Consider the following 22,487-nt stretch of genomic DNA (forward strand, 5'->3'; position numbering starts at 1 on the left):
CACGAGAGTACGTGAGAAACCAAACAAGAAGGAGTGCAGTGAATGAGTACTGGAGTACTGGGGGTGTTGGCCCGGTGTGAATGCAAAGTCCTACTGCCTTCACATTCCTGTAAACCAATACTCCCACTGTTGTCATGGCACAAAAGTACCATTACCATACAGTCACAAAGACTTCCTGTTTAGATTACTTCCTAAATCATCCAGTTGTTATATATCTTTATTTCTGGGTCTGGATTGTCATATTTTATCCCCAAATACTAGAATCATTTACATTCTTACTGTTTAAACAGCTGCAAGAACAAGTCAAACCAAACAGTGATTTGTTATGCCAGTACTCCAATGGATCTGGTGCCCCTCCTCCATTCCTCTGTCTCTCCTCAGGTAAGGTGCATGGGGAGTAGGCTGTGACACCGGAGCCTTTACCTGGGAGGAGGAGGAGGAGGAGGAGGAGTGAGGCGGGGCCAGGCTGGACAAAGAGAGAGGAGGGTGATGGATGAAACAGGTCTGTGTGTGTGTGTGTGTGTGTGTGCTTGTGTGTTGTGAATAGTGGTTATGAAAACAAACATGTTAATGTTTAGTTAGGTCAGTGGAGCTCCTTGATTGATTGGCCAGCTCTGTCGCCTGGATATGCAGAAGTGGAAAACACTGCAGGTAAATGTATTCCTCCCTGAATTGAACAGGTAATTCATATGTTGCTTCTTGTGATTTATTACAGAAACAAGAATGGTTAGTATACAGAACAGGCTTGTTTACTGTCTTGCTAATAATTTGGTGAGAGACATGGTTGAGGTTTCGACTAATAAGCAACAGGCAAAGTAGTCATTGCAGTTCTTTGTGTTTGAATTGTCGCAGGTTTGATGCCGACACTCGGAATCCGAGCAGTTTAGATCAGCAGTGTTTTGTAGCCTCCTGTCTGTGTTTAACGATGCCACAGGTGAGCATGGTAACACAATTCTCACATGTTAGAATGGGACACAAGAAGCTGATTTACTGTGCTGTCTCCCTCCAGTAGTGTTATAGGAGTCTGCAAACATCCGCACGTCGTCATGGCCAAGGAGAGTTTTGAATCAGGTACGTCACTTTCTATCATGCATCCTTAATTTTCGCTTTATTTCTTCATCTGCGGTTTCACACTGCTGCTCCATCTCACCGAATCTACTGAGATGTAAGTGTAAGAGAGACAGAAGCTCAATATTTTTAATATGAAATGAAACATGTCTTATAATTATATTCATAAAAACAGAGAATTTCACTGTCGCAGGTTGTGGCCTTCACATCCAGATTAAAAGTGGTCAGAATCAGTTTTACCTTCTCAATGCTGCACACCCACAGAACCTCACAAACATCCATCTGTTGTCTGTTGAGGAAAATGATACATGAAATCACTGTGTGCAATTGGAGATATTCTGACTCCCTCACAGGCCTCTCATGGGAGGTGAGGGCAAACAGCCGCCACTTTCACAACCAGAAGAAATCCTTGTTGTGCTTCGGCTGGGGACGCTACGCGGTGAGTCAGAGCTGCACGGGCTTTCCTCTCCTCCACATGGCACCCTAACAACTGTTGACAGGATGGTTAGATGCGGGTAAATGTGTTGATGTGTATGTTGTGTTTCCCTTGTGCTTCTCTCTGTCCGTTGCTCTATCCATGGTCGTCAGGACAATGTACTGCGCAGCTACAAGTACTCCCCCCTGACCTTTCTGCCCCTGACGCTGTTTGAACAGTTCCAGCGGGCGGCCAATCTTTATTTCCTTCTCATGGTGGTGATGCAGGTCAGACTCAGATTGCATCAGATATATATAAACATATATGTACACAGAAATTTTCTTCAAAATGTTTACATGGGCAACACATCCATTCTCTGATATAGTTGAAATATTTTGATACTGTACAGTAACCTAAAAATACATGAAAACCGGATCAATCTTTTGCAAAAATATTTGCACCAGATGTTGGATTATTTTCTGAACCAACTCTGCATTATTGCTTGATAAATTCACAAAATTAGAAAATCTAAAGATTTTAAGAATTTAAATAAACCCTGAATCAGGCCCCTGATCTGGTTTTGCACCAAACATAGAGGCTTCTCCACTGACCCAGATCAAATCCTTCCAGCAGGTTTCCTGGAAAACAAGTAATTTGTGTGCAATCCTGGTAACAATCAAACAAACACAGATGAATACATACTCCCTGGTGGAGGTAAAAAAACAAACATGGAAAGCAAATCTAAGTTGTACCGTGTCTGGATTTTTTATAGATAACAGGATTTCCTCTGAGTTCCCAGACAAAGCTATGTCAAAGGAGTAATGCTGTGGCCTCATCCTTACACATGCTCTGTTCATTGAGATTAAATTATGATGTGATACTTGCAGCTGGCTAAATACTGATTCAGGGAACAAAGTGCAAGGAGAACACCTCAAAAGACCATTAGAACAAATCGGTATAAAGTGAAAAAACAGTTACGTATGAGAATATGTGCAAGGACAGACTTACAAGAAAAAAGGAACAATATTAAATTGATAAATATGAATGTGCAGTAAGAAAGTGCAGCACCTAAACATATAACTGTAGCAATCGGCCAAGACGGGGCCTCTATTATATATATATATATAATATAATAAGATCATAAAGTTAATTCATAAAATGTAAGATGAGATAAAGGCGATGAGTTTGGTTTTGCACGTACAGACCATCTGAAGCTGCTCATCCACAGCCCACATCAAGTCTCTGTGCTGCAGCCTCAGGGCTTCATCTGGAAGGATAAACATTCTTGACCAAATACATGTCTCCCACAGGATGGATTCACCACCCTGCTATAGTAACTTAAACCGAACAACTGTTAAGAGACCACATTAGTCCTTTCCGGCGTTCATGACATTTGTTTGAAAAAGAATAGAATAACAATAACAATAATAATGAAAATATAATGTTTAATACCAGTTTCAGGGAGGGGAAATTTATGTAAGGCGCTTTTAAAATAAAAAAAGACACAATAAAAAAGCTAAAGAGTGCTATTGCTAATCAGTGACATATCCCAAGCTGTGTTAAGAAACTTTCATTCTCCTTTAGTAAACAGAAAATTGTTCCTTTTAAGTGTTGTTTTTTAAACAATAAACTGTGGAATTATGTTTAAAGACTGGAATCAGTTTTTTACCAAACAAATACATTGAAATGTAATGAAATGTTACAATCTTGCTTATCAGTGACAAATCCTGGGCTGTGTCAACCCTCCCATCACCTCATTACCATGTACGATACAGAACAAAATCGACTTTGTGTTTTTTACTATAACAAAATGGTGGCATTACATTTAAAGGGTTATAATGGAAATACATGTATATTTGGTATTTATAATCACAGCTGATGTTGTGTGTGTGTGTGTGTGAATGTGTGTGTGTGGTTTATACAATGTGTGTGTTTACTTTTTTTCTCTGTCCTCCTCTGCGTGTTTGTGCCTACACATCGTGTGCAGTGTGTCCCTGTCATAGCATCCGTGCCGTGGTACATCTCCATGATCCCACTGCTCCTCGTGCTGACCGTGCGAGGCAGCAAAGACCTCATCAATGACATGGTGAGCACGCCACTCACTTTTTCGGTTGGGGGTGGGTGGGGGGGGGGGGTACTGGGAGATGGACTATCCCTCCACGATGAATGCACATGCTCACACACACAAGTGCGTGATCTTAAACACATACATACGATCGGCCGCAAGCAGCCATTTATGCACCTGGCACTTACGTGCACTCTTTTCTCTCCTTCATTGTCCTCATTGACTCCTTGTCCTCTCCGCATTGACAAAACCAGTCATCCCAGCAGCATTAATTTTCCCTGCTATCATTAAAGCTTTTCCTTTTAAATGCAGGCGTGATGTTTTGCATGGAGAATTCTCTGGTTAAGTGCATCACTGAGTTACGGTCGTTAACAGCTCTGGGTGAAACGCTTGCTTGACCCCTCTCTATTGACTAATCATTTAGGTGAGGGTGTAAATCTCCCAGCTGGTGTCACTGTAGAGCCCCGTAATGGCGTTACTCCTCTCTCCTCTCTCCTGTCCAACCTTTCACGGCCACCCTCTCTCCCTCTCCCACGCTCCCTGTCTACCACTCTCATTCCTCCTCGACACACTGCTTAATCCATCTCCTTCTCTCCTTCTCCCTCCTGCCGTGGGTCTGTCTCCCTCTCTTCTCCCTCCATCCCTGGTCCAGGCAAGGAGACGCAGCGACTCTCAGATTAACACCCGACCTTGTGACATACTCATCTCCCAGAGGTGAGGACAAAGACAGTGTTTTATTCTCTCAGGACTCGGTGCAGTTTCTGTTTGAAACGGCCCTCTAATGAAGCTCTAATGAAGTGTGAATGAGAGAATCCCTAGATGGTCCCTTTGTGCAATAAAGCAGGACAATAACACACTGTTTCGGATTGTCTGCACAATGACCAATTTCTTGATGACATATTTAGATATATTTACTCCATTGTGTTTCTGACTGTGCTTGATTTCTGATGTTTTCCTTTGAGCTGAAATTTACAGAGAGGAATTTATACGCTAACCTCCACTGTGCTGTAACTGCACTGGAAGTGGATAGTTTTCAAAATATCAGACAAAGAGAGTTTGCTTGTATATTGAAAAGAAAGATATGTATCTTTCTGCACTTTCATGATTTAAACTCAGTAAATCACAGACTTTTTCCAACGCAAATCAGTCGTCCTAATGGGCCAGTTTTTTAATCCAGATCCATGAATTATTCTGTGTCAGAGTATTAGTGAAAAACTAAAACAAAAAAAAAAAAAATGACAATGTTAAAGAAAGTGCTAAAATAAAAACTAAAACCAACTTATCAACGGACAGGGGCGGAAACATCAGCTCTTTGAATATAGGTAAATATAGGTCTGCTTTGCCTTTGTCATTACAACCAGGTTTTTGTTATGGTTGTAATGCCTCTGTCATTACTGATGAAATCAAACCTTCCACATCACATCATCTCATTTATAACTTGTGATTTACACAGACATTGAATAGTGTTGGTCCATTTTATGGAACGTTTAGTCCACCATTTTAAATTCTGGTGGTGGAGATATTTTATTTGTGTCATTGTCTCAAATAAATTGATAAATCGGATCAATTTCAAGTCGAGCGTGTTGTGCTTGTAGAGTAATTATGCTTTTAGAGACAAGCAAATATTACCTTTTATTTTCAAATGTAAATACTGCTCATCTGTTCTATGCATCAGTTTCCAGTCGGCACAGTGGAAGGACCTGTGTGTGGGAGACGTGCTGCGAATCCACAGAGACCAAGTCATCCCAGTAAGACGCTTAATTTACAAAGACAAGAAGGAAAACAAAGTGTCTGATCAATTAACTGTTAGTTTGTCCTACACGGCTCCGATTTACTTTCTTTCCTCACAGGCAGACCTTCTCCTCCTGTACAGCTCAGAGCCTCACAGTTTGTGTTATGTGGAGACAGCCGACATCGACGGGTAAGCATCACAGTCGGCTGTATCAGTCTGTTCACTCGGATTAATGCCTCATTCTGCTGACATTTTTTTGACTATCAATTTTGAATTTGATTAATCTTATAAAGAATATAAGTTATTTATATGATTGTATTAACTATACATTGCATGTCATTTTGGCAATAAAACAGATAAAAAAGATTATACAATAAATGTTAATGCAGTCTTGTTAATTTTATTGTCATATAAAATATTATAGTTAAAAATGATAGCACAAAAAATGTATATGTTTTAAGAAGTGATTATATTGGTGATACTGTGTTGGCTGCCTGAGGTCTATAGTTCTTGGGTCTCAATGCAAAAACCTGATCAGTGTAATCCTCAAAGGAACAAACGTGATTAGTCAAAGATTGGTGTCAGTTTGTGAAATGTTCATTTTGTCTTTTTACCGTAACGATGATTTGGTTTGTTGCACGGTCAAGACAGTTATATGAGCCTTTATTTAAAAGGTGAAAGGTCTTAATTAATTATTTCTCTGGATTGTTTAACTTGATAGAAAACTACTAATTTTGCTTCTTAAACCGTAAATTAAGAATACAAGACTCTTAGTGTGATTATTCAAACTTGCCTTGTCTTTTCAGTGCTGTACCTGTTTTTTGGTGTTGATTGAACTGACAGTTGTTTCTTCCCTGCACAGTGAGACCAACCTCAAGTACCGGCAGGCGGCCGGCGCCACACACTCTGAGCTGACCGCTCACCCCGTGGAGGAGACCCTTGCCGCATTCGACGGTGGTGTTTTCTATCAAGAATGCAGATTCCACATAGGCTAATTTTAAAGTACAATAGAAATAGAAGAAATAACCTGTGATTTCACAGGTGTCGTGCTGTGTGAGGAGCCCAACAATCGCCTGTACACCTTCAGAGGAGAGCTGCACTGGCGGGGAGAGTGTCATCTGCTGGAGAGCGAGCACATCCTCCTGCGGGGAACAGTCCTACGCAACACAGAGGTCGCTTATGGCCTGACCATATATACTGGTACATATAGAATCATTTATTGGGTGTAAATATGATCGAGAAATGCTGGATAGTGGAAGGATGAGACCATTTTTGTTCATAAAGTGAATACAAGCCACACTTGATCTGGCCTCTTGGGTTCAAGACTAAGACTCTCTGTGGTTATATAACACTGCAGTCTCTCAACATAAAAATGATTTCTACACACATATGGGGGCAGCGTGACCTTTGACCACCTTAATCTAATCAATTAATCTTTGAGTCCAAATGACAACTGGTCAGAATTCCAGCAGACTTGAGATTTCTTGTTCAAGAGGCCAAAAACATTTCTTTTGACTTGAAGGGATTCAAGACTCTTGGTTCATGGTAAGGTTAAAACGTTCATGAGGAAAAACAAGTTTTTTTGAGGTCACAGTTACCTTGACCTTTGACCATCAAATTCTAATCTGGTCATCCTTGAGTCTGAGTGAATGTTTGTGCCAGATTTCCTTGGGTGTTCCAAAAATGCAATGTTTACAACATCATGAGGTCACTGTGAACTTGACATTTGACCATTAAAACATAATCAGTTCATCTTTGAGTCCAATTGGAAAATTTGAAGAAATACCCTCAAGACGTTCTTGAGCTATCGCGTTCACAAGAACATTGGTTCAGTGAGACCTTGACCTTCGACTCTCAACCACTAAAATCAAATCAGTTCTTCTCTGAGTCCAAGTGAACATTTGAACTAAATTTGAAGAAATTCCCTCTAGACGTTCTTAAGACCATGTTCCAAAGAATTGGACGAACGTACCTACAACCCCAAAACATAATCCCTCCGACCGCCAACGCTCCAGAGACGTGTGTATTAAAGAAATAAAATACTCTGTTTCCACCATCCTTTCACCTCCTACTCTGGCCTCCACCCCCTTCAATGACACATTTTATTATGTGGAATACATTATACTGCTAATTATGGACAGTACTTCACTCTTGCAGGAGTGGACCTGCTTACGTCTGGCTGATTACAGGCCCCTCCCCTCCTTTAAGTGATCATTGATCGGATATTACCGAACCAGGCTGAGGTGTCACTGCTGTGACCCTTTCCGTTCTGGTGAAGCAGATCAATAGATCAAATTCCAGCGATGGGTTAGACCATTCATAAGAGAAACGTCTGACCCCAGTTTAGCCTGATTATAACTCTTCACCTTCCTCACACACACACACGCGCGCATGCACACACAACAATCACACACACACACACACACACACTTGACTGAGCTTACTTTAAATGATGTTTGAACGAGGTTGACATGTTATCATCAGTTTGAGTCAGTTTTCAGTCCTTGAACAGTTTGACGATGTGACACATTCTCAGTTTTGTCATTTTCACACCTTCAGCTTGTTCTCTTCTGGCAGCCTACGAGATACAGAGACAACACCACTAGAAAACCTATTGTAGTACTTTATTGATTCCCGCAAGGGAGACTCTCTCTTTCCTCTGACCTCTCAGCAGCGGGGTCACACACCCCCAGAGCTGATATAGGGATTCAGCATCCTGCTCAAGGGCACATGTGCAGATGCACGCTGACACTGGAACACGAACTCTCGCCCTCTGGCTGCAGGATGGCCTCCCCACATCTAATAGCAATCTTGTTCTGTACCAGGCACGGACACCAAAATCCTAAAGAACAGCGGAAAACTTCGAGTGAAGACGACGCAAACTGAGAAAGTTTTCAACTTCGTGGTGATCGGGGTGAGTGAGTGAAAGACGAGAGGGATGACGGCCGTGAAGCGCTGCAGTGAGCTGTTCATATACACTGTGTTGGTCTTTATTCTGGGTTTTCAGATAGTCGTGACTTTGCTGCTGGCAGCTCTGCTTCTCGCCATCGGCAGTGGTGTGTTTTCAAGTCGGGTCACGGGCCACTCAAATGTTCTGGTGGCTAACGGCAATCCTGTCTACACCGGCTTCCTCGCCTACTGGAGCTACATCATCCTGCTCAGCCCAGCTATGCCCATAGCCCTCTACATCTCGTTAGTTACATATTTAATACTCCACAATCCGCTATGCATGCAAAGGGTGGGGATCGCAGTGTAACTTATGATACGATACACAATACATTACGATAGAATACCTTTTGCGATTAGGATCAAATCGCGATACAGCCATTCTGCGATAATAGATATCGTATCACGATACATCACAACATCGGTCTAAGTGTTTGGTGCAGGATTTGTGAATTAGTTCATTGCAATTTGGTGTCAGTTTCACAGTCACAAACACACTGTTACTCGTCAATGTCCACATGTGCCATCGTTCCAATGTAAAATAACCATAAACTGGCAAAACATACACTAGATATGTATATAAAAATATAAAAATGATTAGTAAATATAAAAATTTGCCAGTGGCATATCGATAGTCGAATGAGTCAGGATGATGATATATTGCCATATTGATATTTTGTCCTAACCTAATGCACGCACGTGTTTTCGTGTTCACTGCCTTGTTTTCCATGGCCGTGTGTCCACAGGTTTGAGCTGATCCACACAGTCCACAGCTACTTTATTGGCTGGGATATAGAGATGTACTGGCAGCAGGCGGACAGACCGGCCCAGGCCAGGAACACCTCGCTGAACGAGGAGCTCGGCCAAGTGGAATACCTGCTGAGCGACAAAACCGGGACGCTAACTCAGAACCGTCTGCTCTTCAGACAGTGCTTCGTAGCTGGGCAGATCTACGGTAACAACGACATAATGGTCGTTACAATACTCATTTACATACAGAAGTAAATTTTCTATAAGAAATTTAAATGTAAGTAAACACCCACCTATAATCAGCTCAAAACAAAGTGCCTGACCTCAACAGTGTACAGGCTGGCAGAGATAGAAGTTTCAACCACCACGGTTTTTCAACAACTTCACCCTCTCATAAAAAAACAAATACCTTTTTTCTCCTCGTCGCTCTGCTCTTTTATTACATCCGCCAACAAGATGTGCAGGGTTACACAAAAACTACTGAACCGATTTTATGGAAACTTAAAAGGGTCTCTTTCTTTCATATGGTGAGATAGGGTGTTATACTTGCCCTCCGAGTGCCTCTTTAGATTTACACAAGAATACTGTTTCAACAGGATGTACATAAAGTTAAGAATGAAGCATGCACTCAAAATGCCTCTTTTCGTAATGTATTTAATTGTTATGTCAAGAAATAGCCATGGTTGACTGTAAAGTTGAAACAGATAACAACACTTCACTCTTCCTACTTTGAAAACTAGAAGGGCACTCAGAGAGAGCATACCTCCGCTAAGGCTGATTGGCCAATTTAATACCACGTTAAATAAACAAGTATGAGGACATCAGGATAACTATCCGGATCTGCTTCAAATTACACCCGTTCGCAGATTTTAGCACGGTTCATGTGACTGAAGTGTTTTCATAACGATCTCTGTGTTATAACATGAGAAAATCACAAGCATGTTGAGAGAGAGGAAACAAATATTCTCTTCCCCTTAATGGAATCCTCTCCATTTTTGCCGAACCTTCCAATGAGTTTCAAGAAAATCTTACCCTAACCCTCCAGCAATCGAATGAACAAACAGCAATTAAAACATAAGCAACTTGGCCGAGTGGAAAACCTTCGAATTAGAAACCCTGTGTCAGTTATTATAACATTTATTTCTTTTCATTTATTATAATTTACTTTCATATTTCAGGGACAGTGTATATCAATACAAACACTATAAATATGGCAGTAAGCCAATAGGCAAATTTCCCTCTGTTGTCCCAGGCCAGATGTAATCAAATCAGAAGTTATATATGTATATAACTTCAATATATATGTATGTTTAAAACAGTCATATTAATAAGAGATATATAATAATATAACAGTTATTATACTATTATGCTCAATTCAATAGAAAAACATTTTTCTTTATAATTCCTTAATACTGCAGATCGAAACTCTGACAGGGAAAAGAATGACAGAAGCTGAACATTTTGCTCAAGTGATAAAAAAAAGAATTCCTTTACTTGATAACAACAAAAGTTTTAAAGCTCTAATGAAAGGGTCCTTTTCAAAAACAACACAAGTGTCAGTGAGACACTCAGATATTTGTTAACTCAAGTCTATGTTTGGCACCTGATTGTGTCTAATCAAGAATGTGTGAAGTTCAAAGATTTCCTCCTGTTGAACACGCATGTGATTTTCTTCATGCAGTATTAATTCATGAAGCATTGCAGAGTTTCCCCACCGGCTGACAGTGGATCAAAGATCCCTCTGGGGTTGTGGCCTGACACAAACCACAGATGAAACTCTTTCCTCAAGAGAGGGACAACAGGAGACACTTAACGTGTTCAGATTCAACAGACACGAGTCTGTCTACTAAATATTTAACAGCAGCCCACAGAAGACCAACTGTAACTGAAACCATGTCTGAATCAGTTCAACCATATGTCGTGTGTCTGAGCCATTTCCTGCTTTAGACCCCCTGTCTGTCTGTCTGTCTGTCTGTCTGTCTGTCACTCTGTCTGTCTGTCCCTCTGTCTTTCTTTTCTTTGCGTTTCATGTTAAATCCTTTTTCACCAGTACAATAATTTCCCTACGTTCACAGGTGATGCATCAGTCAGAGCAGAGGATGTGGAGGTACAATATTTCCTCTCAAATTTGCGCCTTTCTTCATCTAATCTTCCTTCAGATTTGAGATGTTCATGCTTATGTGCCTGTTGTCATTCTTTTACAGCCCATGGACTTGAGCTGGAACCCGTACTCGTGCGGTGGTCTGTACATGTCCGCTCCGAGCCTGGTGGAGAAGCTCAGATTTGAGCAGTGTCCGCTCAGTAGACAGTTCCTCACTGCACTGTCTCTGTGTCACACTGTCATGACAGAGTGGAAGGAAGGTGAGTTAGATAGTTAGTTAGTGTGTGTGTGTGTGTGTGTGTGTGTGTGTGTGTGTGTGTGTGTGTGTGTGTGTGTGTACTCAATCTTATATCATTGTGACAAACCTTTAGAGTAAAGACTACACAGATTGAGGACATTTTCGGTTAGGTTAACAGTTATGGTTGGGCATTTAGTTGTGATGGTTAAGGTTAGAGTTCAGGGGCTATGGAACACATTATTTCGATGAAGGTCCTCACAATGTTTCAAAGTACAAGCAAGTGTTGTGTTGTGTGTTATAAAAACATTTAGTAAACTTTGAATATATAGCTAACATCCACTGTTAACACGTTGCATATTTTTTCCCGGACTCTGACATTTGGGGTCGACGTCTGAACTCAATTTAACAAGTTGTGGACCTGCGATAAATAATGAATTTACTATCATTATTTTGATTGAATATATATATATTATGTCATTATAAAACTATATTGTACATGAGTAATTGTTTAACACTTACAGCACATTTTAACAACACTGCCATAATACTGCGATAACTGATGATCATTGTTTTCACTATTATCCTGACACTAAATTTATATACCGTTTCATCTCTAGCATCCTTCCCTCAAAATGTTGTATAAATTCAGTAGTTTTTGAATAATCCTGCAAACTAACTAACAAATGCAGACAAAAACATTGAATCCCCAGTGGAGGTCACTGAGTTGTTGTCCTCATTCGATGAAATAATCAAAACCTCAGGCGATAGCCGACACCACCGGTCAGATAATTCATGAAATCTCTATTGCATGTGACTCTTGTTTCCATTGTGTTCTTGTGTTATACTGACTGATCTGCTGGGACATCTACAGTTACAGGTCAAAATATTATAAATCCCTGTAATCTCACACACCACGTGGCCCAGGTTCAACTATATTTGAAAGGAGAATATTTAGTTAGAATTATTTTTCTCCCACCAAGCCACTGGCCTGAATCTGATGCAGGAATTAAGTTACTGACAGAAACAATGGATCCTTCCTGCCGGACAAAGTGTTCAGTTCCACCTGGTGTCCCGACTTTATTCCTGCAGTGCCTCCGGTTTACCAGTCTGCATCCCCGGACGAGGAGACTCTTGTCGGTGCAGCCAGGGAGCTGGGCTGGGTCTTTCTCTCTCGGACCAGAGACTTCGTGAAAGTCTCTGAGCTCGGGGTCACTCGACAGTATCAGCTGCTGGCGCTGTTGGACTTCACCAGCAAGAGGAGATGCATGTCTGTACTGGGTGAGAGTTGCCCTCTAAACACAGTCCACCAAAATATCCTCAACCTTCCAATGTTTTGTTTTATACTTGCACTATCTTCTACTTTGTCACTTTCTTCCCTGAATAAATCAATCCATACTGGTTTTGTCTTGCTTTCCAGTTCGGGAGCCAGAGGGTGGGTTAAAGCTGTACTGTAAAGGGGCGGACATAGTGATCTTGGAGAGACTGCAGAAGGACTCGCCGTATCAAGAATGGACTGAAAGAGCGCTTGAGGTGAACTGGAGTTGCCTCTGAACCAGTAGTGTGGGCTGCACAGTACACCTACTGAGCCTTACTATTTCTATGGCACAATGTCAGGGTATTTTTGGTCCACATTTGAGTGTTAAGCAGTTCAACATTACAGTTCTTGTGAAACTAAAGTCTTGTTGATGGATGTGCACTGCCCTTTGGCCTGGTCAAGACATAGCCCTGCACACAGTAGTTTACCATTTTTACAGTCTTTCTTTAAGGGTTTAGCATACAAGATAAAGTGTTTAAATCAGTAAACTTTTAAGGTGCTGGTAGGAGCAGGACGGTTGTTACCTTTCAACTAAGCTGATTCCCCTGTTTCCGCTCATTGAACAAAGCTAAGTGGCTGCTGGCTGGAGCTTGACATACAGGCTTTCTGAAGGTTTCAAGTTAATTTCAAGACTTTTAAAAGTCATATTGAAAGACATTTAGGACCCATGTCAAGTACAACAGTTATGAAGGAATGTCAGAGTCCCAGAGTTACTTACAGTTCCCCATAACTGAAATAAAGGTGAAGTAGCTGAGTAGATAATAACCCTCGAAACACAACATTATCTCACAAACTACAGACAGAGACAGTATAGGTGCCTATTGTCTTTCTCACAGTCAAGTCTATTGTACACTGAGTTTCATTTTCATGTTGGTCTTGTTCATAGTTTATTAATATTGAGCTAATCAGTTAAACAAACACTAATTAAAATCATTAAAACAGATGATTTATGATTATGACTTTTTAAGGCCTGAAATTCCTTTAATTGAATTTGAAACATTTTAAGGATAGGTGTATATAGGGTCATGAAAAGTTGAATATTCAATTATTGCGTGGTAAAATATTATGATCCAGGTCTTAAATATGTGTATTTATATAAAAATATATGTTAAGGCTACCTGACATATTGATATTTAATTTGGTCTTAAAAAGTCTTGAATTTAATTTGAAGCTACAGAAATCCAATGTAAACTCTCTGATCATAGTTTTGAGGGAAGCCAAAGATCAGTTGAAAGAAAATATTAGACTAGTTATCTCCACATCAGTCCTTCCCTTCTGAGTCTATAGTTGAGGCGCGCATGCATGTACTAAAATGCATATCCTGTGTTTTCTCTGTCGATGCTTCACTTGTGCCTGACAGACCACTCAGTAAATAATGTGCAGCCAATCAAATAACCAGTTAACGTATCTCCTGTCAGCTGTTTTCTCAGGCCTGTCTGAGGACGTTGTGTGTTGCGGTTCGATCTGTTCCCGAGGCGTTGTGGATGCAATGGAGTAAAACTCTGGCCCGGTCTGCTGCCATGGCGACCTGTGACCGTGACGCCGTGCTGGAAAAGCTGTATGATGAGATGGAGCAGGAGATGCAGGTGGGTTGCTCCTCTCTGTGATTTTATATGTTTATTGTCAATCCTCTGTTTAGCGTGGGATAGCCTATCATTGACAGGGCACGGCCTGCGTAGATAACCATTTTAAATCAAGCTTGTGTCTAAGGATTTCTGTCCTTTACGCTTCCCTGATTTAAGTTTCTTAAAAAGAGAGAAAGTTGTTCTTGAAGAGAATAGAATCCTGTTAACTGTCATGTTTCGTAGCTCCTGGGGGTGACAGCTATCGAGGACCGACTCCAGGAGGGCGTCCCTGAGACTATTGCTCTTCTCCGACAGGCTGGGCTCAAAGTATGGGTACTAACTGGGGACAAAAAAGGTATTGTTACATACTGTAGCAGGAGGAGGAGGAATGGCAGCTACATGAAAACTAAGTACCGCTGTGGTTTCTCCATATCCTTCAGAGACTGCTGTGAATATCGCATATTCTTGCAAACTACTAGATCCTGATACCAGATTACTGGAATGGCAGGAGCTGAGGTCAGCGATGATAAAAAAATACACAAACACGCACACTCACCCAGTAACACACCCTCTCATTGATCTGTGTGTGTTTTCCCCTGCAGGCAGATACTCCAGGCCCCAGACCCAGGGGCCAATTTCTTCAAGAGCAGGCAGATGGAGCTGTGGGCTGTAGACACGAACACGGCTGGGGCGAAGACTGCTGTGGTCCTCACTGGACCTGAGCTGGTAAACACAGATCACCTATGTTTGCAAATTGCCAAATAGCTGTCATCATATTTGTGTCGGAGTCATGAAAAATGTGTTGTTGGTGAGCCTTGGTGAGGTCGGCTGAACCAGAAATACAAGCCTCCACTGCTTAGTTTGTAGTAGTTTATTGTACATGAAGCGTTCAGACATGTACTGGTGTTTCTTTAAAAGTATCTGGTATACACTATGCAAGATGCCTTTCTCCAGGCTTTTCTCATTGGTTTGAAGTTACTGGCTCTGCTGGAAAAAGTTGACAGTTAACAGCTCCCTGCACCAATTGGAACTGAGCAAGTTATTGGTCTCAAATTCTGATGACGTTTGTGCGTTACTTTTCCTTTTAGTTTTATCTCTGATGATCCAATCCGATGCAACAGCCCTCATGAGGCAAAGTGTATATTACCTGTGTCGGTTTATTGGTTTGTAAGCAAGATTACACGGACAGATTACAGTGACGCTTGGTTGAAGGATGCGGTATGGGTCAGGGAAGAATCCATTAAAAAGTGACCCTGTTGGAGGCATGCATTCTCTAAATGCCATTCTAGTTTTAAAAGTTTGATAATGATATTTTCTGAAAATGGCTTTATGTTTAAGAAAATGAAAAAGCATTACAGGATCTGTCTTTTTATCCGGATCCGCTCCGCAAATGAAACAAAATGAATCGCAGTGAAAACAGAGCCTCCAGGGCTTGTTTAATGCAAATATAACCAGGACTGAGCTGATTGATGATGTTTCCCTTCTAGGCAGAGTTCGATCAGAGACCAGAATGGGGGTCCACGTTCATGAGTGTGGCAGAACAGTGCCAGTCGGTGCTGTGCTGCCGTGTGACCCCCGGACAGAAGGCGGACATCGTCACGTTGGTCAGGAAACACACCAGCTCAGTCACCATGGCCATCGGGGACGGTGCCAATGACGTAAACATGATCAAGAGTAAGTCAGTCAACACGGAACGATGACAGAGAACACGTTTACTGCAGACAAAACCTAACGATCAGTGTCGTCTGTTCACTTTTGTACTTTTCTCTTCTGTCTTGTACCATCCACCAGCGGCTCATGTGGGTGTGGGACTGGCAGGAGTGGAAGGAGGTCAGGCAGTGCAGAGCGCAGACTTTGCTTTGTCCCAGTTCCGGTTCCTGCAGAGACTGCTACTGATCCACGGGCGCTGGTCGTACAAGCGCATTTCCATCTTCCTGCGCTACTTCCTGTTCAAGACCTGTAGCTTTGCTCTTGTGCACATATGGTTTGGCTTCTTCAATGGCTTCAGTGCTCAGGTTAGTCAAACATAGATTGCAGAGCCTTACAGTCTAATGAATTGAAATGATTACTTGCTTTTATTGAACTGTCTGTTCCTCTCTTGTAGACTCTGTATGAGATATGGTTCATCGCAATGTACACAGTCTTGTACACAGCTAGCCCAATTATGTGTCTGGCCTTCTTTGAGCAGGTGAGAATGAGGTTGTTTTCAGCGGATTACTCAAATAAAGATTTCTGTCCTAATATTTCCGCTGCCTCTCCATGTGCGTCACAGGACGTGACGGCAGAGATCAGCCTGAAATGGCCGGAGGTGTACAAGTCAGGACAGAGACAGGAGCTCTCCAGCCCTCTGGTCATTTGCTTGACGCTCCTCCATGCCGTCTACTCTTCGTTTGTTCTCTTCTTCATCCCGCTTGGAGTTTTCCACAACACAGCCTTTGACTACCAGACCATGTCTGTCACTGTCTCTATGGCAGCCACGTTCACTGCCACAATTGAGGTCAGGATCAAGTCAAACAAAAGTATCGTGTCATATACAGTATATCACCACAGCATGGTTGTGTTAACCTGAACAGTGAATACAAGGTATACTTGAAGTAATCAGAATGGACTCTGGGGAAGGACTTAACTGTTTCTCTGGGAGGTTTAAATTCTGGTAGGTGGCACATCTGATAATAAAGAGCAGTCACTGACTCAGGCAGGTGGCTTGCTCACTCTCTTTTAACCACCCCCCCCCCCCCCTCCTTCTTGAGATGACCAAGTGGAGTAACATTGGAGGGGTGTTGCTTAGGTTTCACAACAAGCAAAGCTGTTTTCATTTCCTTTTAAATGCGTTCTTGCTTAAAATGTTTTTTTGAACTTGTTTTGTAATTCAAAAGTTTGGATGTTTTGTGGACCAGGTGTTTATCCCCTGTTGGACAATTGATAATCAAATTCTAAACAATGTCAATCGGTATGACCCAGGTATGATAAAATAAGAGACAAATCAGTAATCGGTTTAGTTGAATTTGAAAAGAAGGGAAGGACGGGTGGTGAAAACTGCAAGAGCACAAGAGTTCTTTCTTTAATTATTTATATGGCCCAACTTGTGCTCAGGAATGTTACATAGCTTTTCTCTCCATTTTTGGGCCTCAGCCCTACAGTTTTCTTAAGACAATTTCCACACAGGAAATATTCAAATGTACGATTTACATTAACTGTTATTATTACAATAGACTGTGTATAAAGATGGACATCGTATCTCAAATTTTTTTCCCCAATCCTGAAATAATTCCAAAATATCTGAGATACAAGCATTGCCCTCTTGCATGGTAGCGATCGAGGGATGGAGCCAAGGTGTTGAGGACCAATTGCAAATCAGTCTCAGCTCTCATCATGACGTTTCACCCTGTTTTTATAGCATCCAATAAGTAATTAAAACTAAAGTTATTGGTAGACATTACATTAGATACTTTTATTTATTCTGAACGTTGACATTTTCCTTTAGGCCATGTTCCATCTGCTAACGTGGAGGAGGTAGTGTTTATGAGCTGTACTGCAGAAGCGTTGGCATTACCTTTTGGTAGCAGTCATGTCGTCCATCTGTCTACATTCTACAGTTAAACCAGGAGCTCTACGGGAAACTGTTAAAAAATTGTAGAAAGTTTCACCAACACTGAAAAGTATATTTAAGTTTTTTTAATTCTAGAAAATATTGTTCAATCAAACTGTCCCATAATCACATCCGACCCTTTCTTCCTGATTGTCACTGTGCAGATATATCCACATGTACCATGCTCTTGTAATTCAGGTTTCTGTTTCTCAGATCATGCTGGTGACCAGATACTGGACGAAGATCAGTGTCGCATCTTTGGGTGTCTCTGTGGTGCTGTACTTCATCGTCTCCAGGATCACCCAGAGCAGATTCCTGTTTGAGAGATCGCCCAAAGACTATTTTTTTATTGGTACACGTCTCTTCATATCATAGCTCTGCTCTTTAATTATATCGAATTCATGCCTCTCCTGGCTGTGGCCATTTGAGAATCCCATTACCGCAGCAAGTGCTGGATTTGATTCAAATGGAGACGACCAATATTTGAAGAACATGGATAAAAACACAGGGCACAGCATGAAATGTTGTTTTCACTGATAATTTAATGTGGTTTTCCTTTGATCTGACGAGGTGAGTGATCTGACATGTCTGCGAACAAGTTTAATTTGCTCTGCGTGTGATTTTCATCAGGCACGTCTGATAAGGCCTTCATCGATCCGGTTGTGTGGCTCACAGCTCTGCTCACTGCCTGGACGGCTGTTTTGCCCTCGTTTACCGCTCACGCTCTCTCTGTCATCCAAACGGCCCATGATAAACATAAGGTGAGAGATCAGCATGGAGGGAGGAAAAACACAACTGAGACAAGAAGAAAAGGGGTTGAAAGGTTATAGTATGCCTTGATGTTAATAGAAATATCAATCTGTATGATACATCAGCACTCAACAGGTCATTCATCCCTCTAAGACTATTTTCAAACTATTTAAGGTTCTTATAATTCTGTCTGGCCATGTCACTCGGCTGTTCTCATTGGTTACATAACATTTTCAGTATTTTTGTCAGTGATAATTTTCAGGTTGAGTCCATTCTGACAGAAGTCATTGCTTGCTGCTGTATCTTGTTGTTGACACTGCTGGAGGCATTGTGGCACGAACAGATGCAAATCATACAGAAATATTCTAGAGTGGCCCAAAAATGGAGCCACTCTGGGATGGGTTTAATTCCATGTTGAAGGAGAGATATGTAAACCTTCCATATCGATTCATTCTTTGTTTTGATGTTTAACATATACATATAAAAAAGAAGACGAATTTGAACCAATGGACGATGCAGCTACACGTCCTCCCGTTATACAAACATATCCTGGACACTTGTGCTGCCATCTTGTGCTTCTGATGTCATTTGGAGCCGGAGTCTGAGTAGCTGTGTTTGTAGTGGGGGGGGCTGTCGTATTGTGTTGCCGCTGATACAAGTGTTCGACCAACGTGTTGGTAGCTGTCAGCTGTCAATCAAGATGTTTCACCCTGTTTTTATAACATCGAATAACTATTTAAAACCAAACTGACCAGGAATAGAACATTTGAAAAAAAATGTGTGTGTGAGATAAGAACTACATAAAATGACAGAAACCATCTTATTTGACACGCACTACGCAGCCAGTCACCAGGGGGCAATGAATATGATTTGGCTGTCATGTCGTCCATCTTTATAAACATACTATGCTCTATATGATATCATTTTTTGGATGTTGTTTCCAATACACCAACTTATTCAGACCCTATTTAGTGCTGTATAAACGTTCTACTGGGTTCATGGTCACTGATGTCCCTCTCTCCTGGTTGTGGTGCAGGTCCACAGTGTGTCCCTCCAGCCGACGCAGCTGAAGACAAATTTCAGGAGGGCCACGTCCCTCCGCCGCTCCTCTTACGCCCTCTCTCAGGGAGCCGGGCCTGGACGCCTCATCAGCTCCGGGACCTGCATCCGCAGCACAGCACCGCCAGTGGATGAGAAGATGACTTGCAGTAATAACCTGCCCTTATCACAAGGCCAAACTCACACAAAGGACTATAACAGCACTTCAATGTAACTTTTCATTGGGAAAATATGTGACTTTATAGATTGTCTGTGGAACATATAATTGAAGATGTTTTGTACCTTTCATACTTATCCTTTTTTTGTGGCAAATATGTACAGCTACTGCTATCCAATAAAGTAAATAATATAAACATATCCATTATGTACCACATATCTAGTTTATTACCTTTACATACAGGCAGTATGTACAGACACCTTACCTCTGTATGAATATCATTCTTATTGATCTATAAGGCTATTGTGGTAAAAATCAAATTTCCATCTGGGGTCACAGGGGATTCTTTTATTAAAGATCGAAGTCAACACAATAAACCGACTGCACCGCTTTGTTTTACAATTGTTTTATTTGTTAATTTATTTCAAAACACGCAATTTTACCCATATTATCCTTTTAAGTTTTTATTTTTCTGTAACAGTTATTACTCAGATTTTTTTCCTTCTCAAAAAGTCTCAGCTAGTGTGAAACTAAAAGTCCTCCACAGGCTCTCCGGCGTCTGTAGTGGGAGGAGGGAAAAGAGGCTCTCTGACCTGACGTCGTGAGTGGGCTCATCCCTCAATTCTGCGTGGGCGGCGGTGTGTGTGTGCGTGCGTGAGAATGTATGTCATGTTACGTGTGTGTTTAAGTGCAATAGGCAGAATGTCCACAGGGCCGTTAAAAAAACCGCAGCACCCGTAGAGCAGCAGCCCAGAAAGCTGAACATTGTCTTCCAGGTTTGGTAGCCAGATTGTCATACCTCTGATTTCATCTTTGGTTTCAGCAAACACTCTCAAAAGGCAGACTCACCCTCTCCAGCATGTGCCTGTGTCTGTTTGTGTGTGTCTGTCTGTCTGTCCGAGTGCAATATAAGCCACCATCTCCAGACGACTTTGTAAACTTAAGCAATTACAATGTAAGCGTCTTTGCATTGATTGTGGCCCTTCCTTGGCTCTGGGGACAAAGACGGTCAAACATTGTAGAGCAATGGAGCCATGAGCGGGGGGGAGGAGCAGCTTGCAAACGTCAACATGGACTCCATTTTGATGTTAGTGGCAGTTTGGGGCATTCGTGTAAAGCTGTATGTGTCTAGTGAAACATGTGTGGGGGGGGGTGGGGGGGGGGGGGGGTTGCTGTAGTGATCTTCTTCCCCCGCAGTCGCTCTCTATTGTACCCTGAGTGACTGGAGGTTTGTCTGCCGGATCTGGGATCATGGAAAAGGGAGTTTGAGGGTGGGGTGGGGTGGGATGGGCGGTTGGGGGGCAAAGGTCCATGAACCATGAGGTTGACTTATGAGTGTCTAACTGTTGAGGGGAGGTGTAGGGGGTTGAGGGGTTGTACACTCTGACCCAGCAGCAACGATTAAGATTGGGGGGGCCAGGTGTTTGCATAGTTCTCTGTGCAAAAGCCACCAACCGGAGCCATTTTTTTTTTTATTCCTCGCGGCTGGTTACATCATCAGTAGATTAAGCAGGAAAGTCATGGCGGGTTGATGAAAAAAGTGGTCTTTGCACCACACGTTGTTTTTTTTTTTTGGGGGGGGGGGGGGTGGTTGCACTACATGGTGGCAGGAGAGGTGAACAGGGACAGGATGAGGTGAGGAGGGAGTGAGTTTAAAATGTGTAATGAGTTTCATGTTGGAGTGTGGTCCGATTTGGACGTGATGGAGCGACACATGGACGTGTCGGAGGGGGAGAAGGAGGGGTGGTGGGGGGGCAGTGGTTCGGCAGTCAGGCACTACAGCTCGTCGCGGTTCAGAAAGCCTCTTTTCCCTTGATTTTTTTTTTCTTTTCTTCTGTCTGTTCTTCCGTCCTCCCCATCCTCCTCCCCACTGGCCTGCCCTCTCTTTCTACCTTTTTTCTTGTTTTGAAACTGATTGTCTTCTACCATCACAAAGACACTTGGTTCTGATTGATTAACAGGTAACAGAAGAGGGAGAGCACAGTGTGACTGGGGGTCGTCTACATCAGCCCCACCGGCGACCCGTTTCCACCCCGCGTGCGAAATGACACTCACACACACATACGCTGTTTGACAGTAAATGCTGACGACATTTCTGCATGGCGGGACGATCGGTTTGCCGAGTGGCACTGTGGTCGCTTGGTCGGTCAGTCAGTAAGAAATGGTTTCAAATTTTTTAGCATGACAAATATTGCAACCCATAGTAAAGGAGCATTGAAAAAAAAGAAGAAAGAAAACACTTGTCTTCCACATTGGTACAAATGAACACACATACACAGATTGAAGAAAAGCATGTAGACAGACACAGGTATATTCAAGGCCGCTCGGGTCTGTGTGTGTCCCTCTGATTAACTCCAAGTAAACAGCCTGTCTTTGGAAAAGCAAGACACACAGTTCAGGACCCGAGTGAGGACCTCAAGCCGAGGAATGAAGATTGGATGCTATTGATTGGGAGGAGAGGAGTTTGACCTCCCCCAGCACACACTGCCCCCTACTGTCTGGATTTATATACATCAAAGAAACATGGGGGGGGGGGGAGGGGAAGGGTTGCAACAACACATGCACACAACCAGTGAATCCAACAGTGACGGAAAAAATCTAAAAACAAGGACCCCGCCAACGCCTAAAACCCGAGTCCTCCCACCCCAGTTTTTTTGTTTTTGTTTCGATAACCAAAATATCCTCCACCCTTTCTCCACCCACTCCCGAGTCTCTCCATCCTTTTCCTCCTCCCCAC

The 22,487-nt window shown here is 42.2% G+C and overlaps 1 protein-coding gene across 1 annotated transcript; it reads left to right on the forward strand.

Annotated features, from left to right (window-relative positions):
• Window positions 1–1,046: 1,046 nt before the first annotated feature.
• On the forward strand, window positions 1,047–20,889 carry atp8b3 (ATPase phospholipid transporting 8B3). The gene is made up of 27 exons (XM_062395673.1): window positions 1,047–1,071; window positions 1,422–1,507; window positions 1,657–1,770; window positions 3,471–3,569; window positions 4,201–4,262; window positions 5,224–5,296; window positions 5,399–5,469; window positions 6,143–6,234; window positions 6,322–6,480; window positions 8,106–8,194; window positions 8,288–8,472; window positions 8,973–9,181; window positions 11,052–11,083; window positions 11,181–11,337; window positions 12,405–12,593; window positions 12,733–12,845; window positions 14,049–14,216; window positions 14,439–14,550; window positions 14,636–14,711; window positions 14,798–14,921; window positions 15,683–15,869; window positions 15,987–16,210; window positions 16,300–16,383; window positions 16,468–16,692; window positions 17,998–18,136; window positions 18,415–18,545; window positions 19,571–20,889. Exons 1-27 carry the CDS (start codon window positions 1,047–1,049, stop codon window positions 19,805–19,807), a joined length of 3,462 nt encoding a protein of 1,153 aa, XP_062251657.1. The 3' UTR covers window positions 19,808–20,889.
• The last annotated feature ends 1,598 nt before the right edge of the window (window positions 20,890–22,487 follow it).

Source organism: Platichthys flesus, chromosome 9, assembly GCF_949316205.1.
Source record: "Platichthys flesus chromosome 9, fPlaFle2.1, whole genome shotgun sequence".
NCBI lineage: Eukaryota > Metazoa > Chordata > Actinopteri > Pleuronectiformes > Pleuronectidae > Platichthys > Platichthys flesus.

What these genes read in the sequence shown, in the direction of transcription:
- atp8b3 (XM_062395673.1), top strand. Translation starts at nt 1,047, where the DNA reads ATGGCCAAGGAGAGTTTTGAATCAG. An exon ending in CAAGGAGAGTTTTGAATCAG is followed by an intron (nt 1,072 to 1,421) that starts GTACGTCACTTT and finishes ACTCCCTCACAG; the next exon opens with GCCTCTCATGGGAGGTGAGG. An exon ending in GACCCTTGCCGCATTCGACG is followed by an intron (nt 6,235 to 6,321) that starts GTGGTGTTTTCT and finishes GTGATTTCACAG; the next exon opens with GTGTCGTGCTGTGTGAGGAG.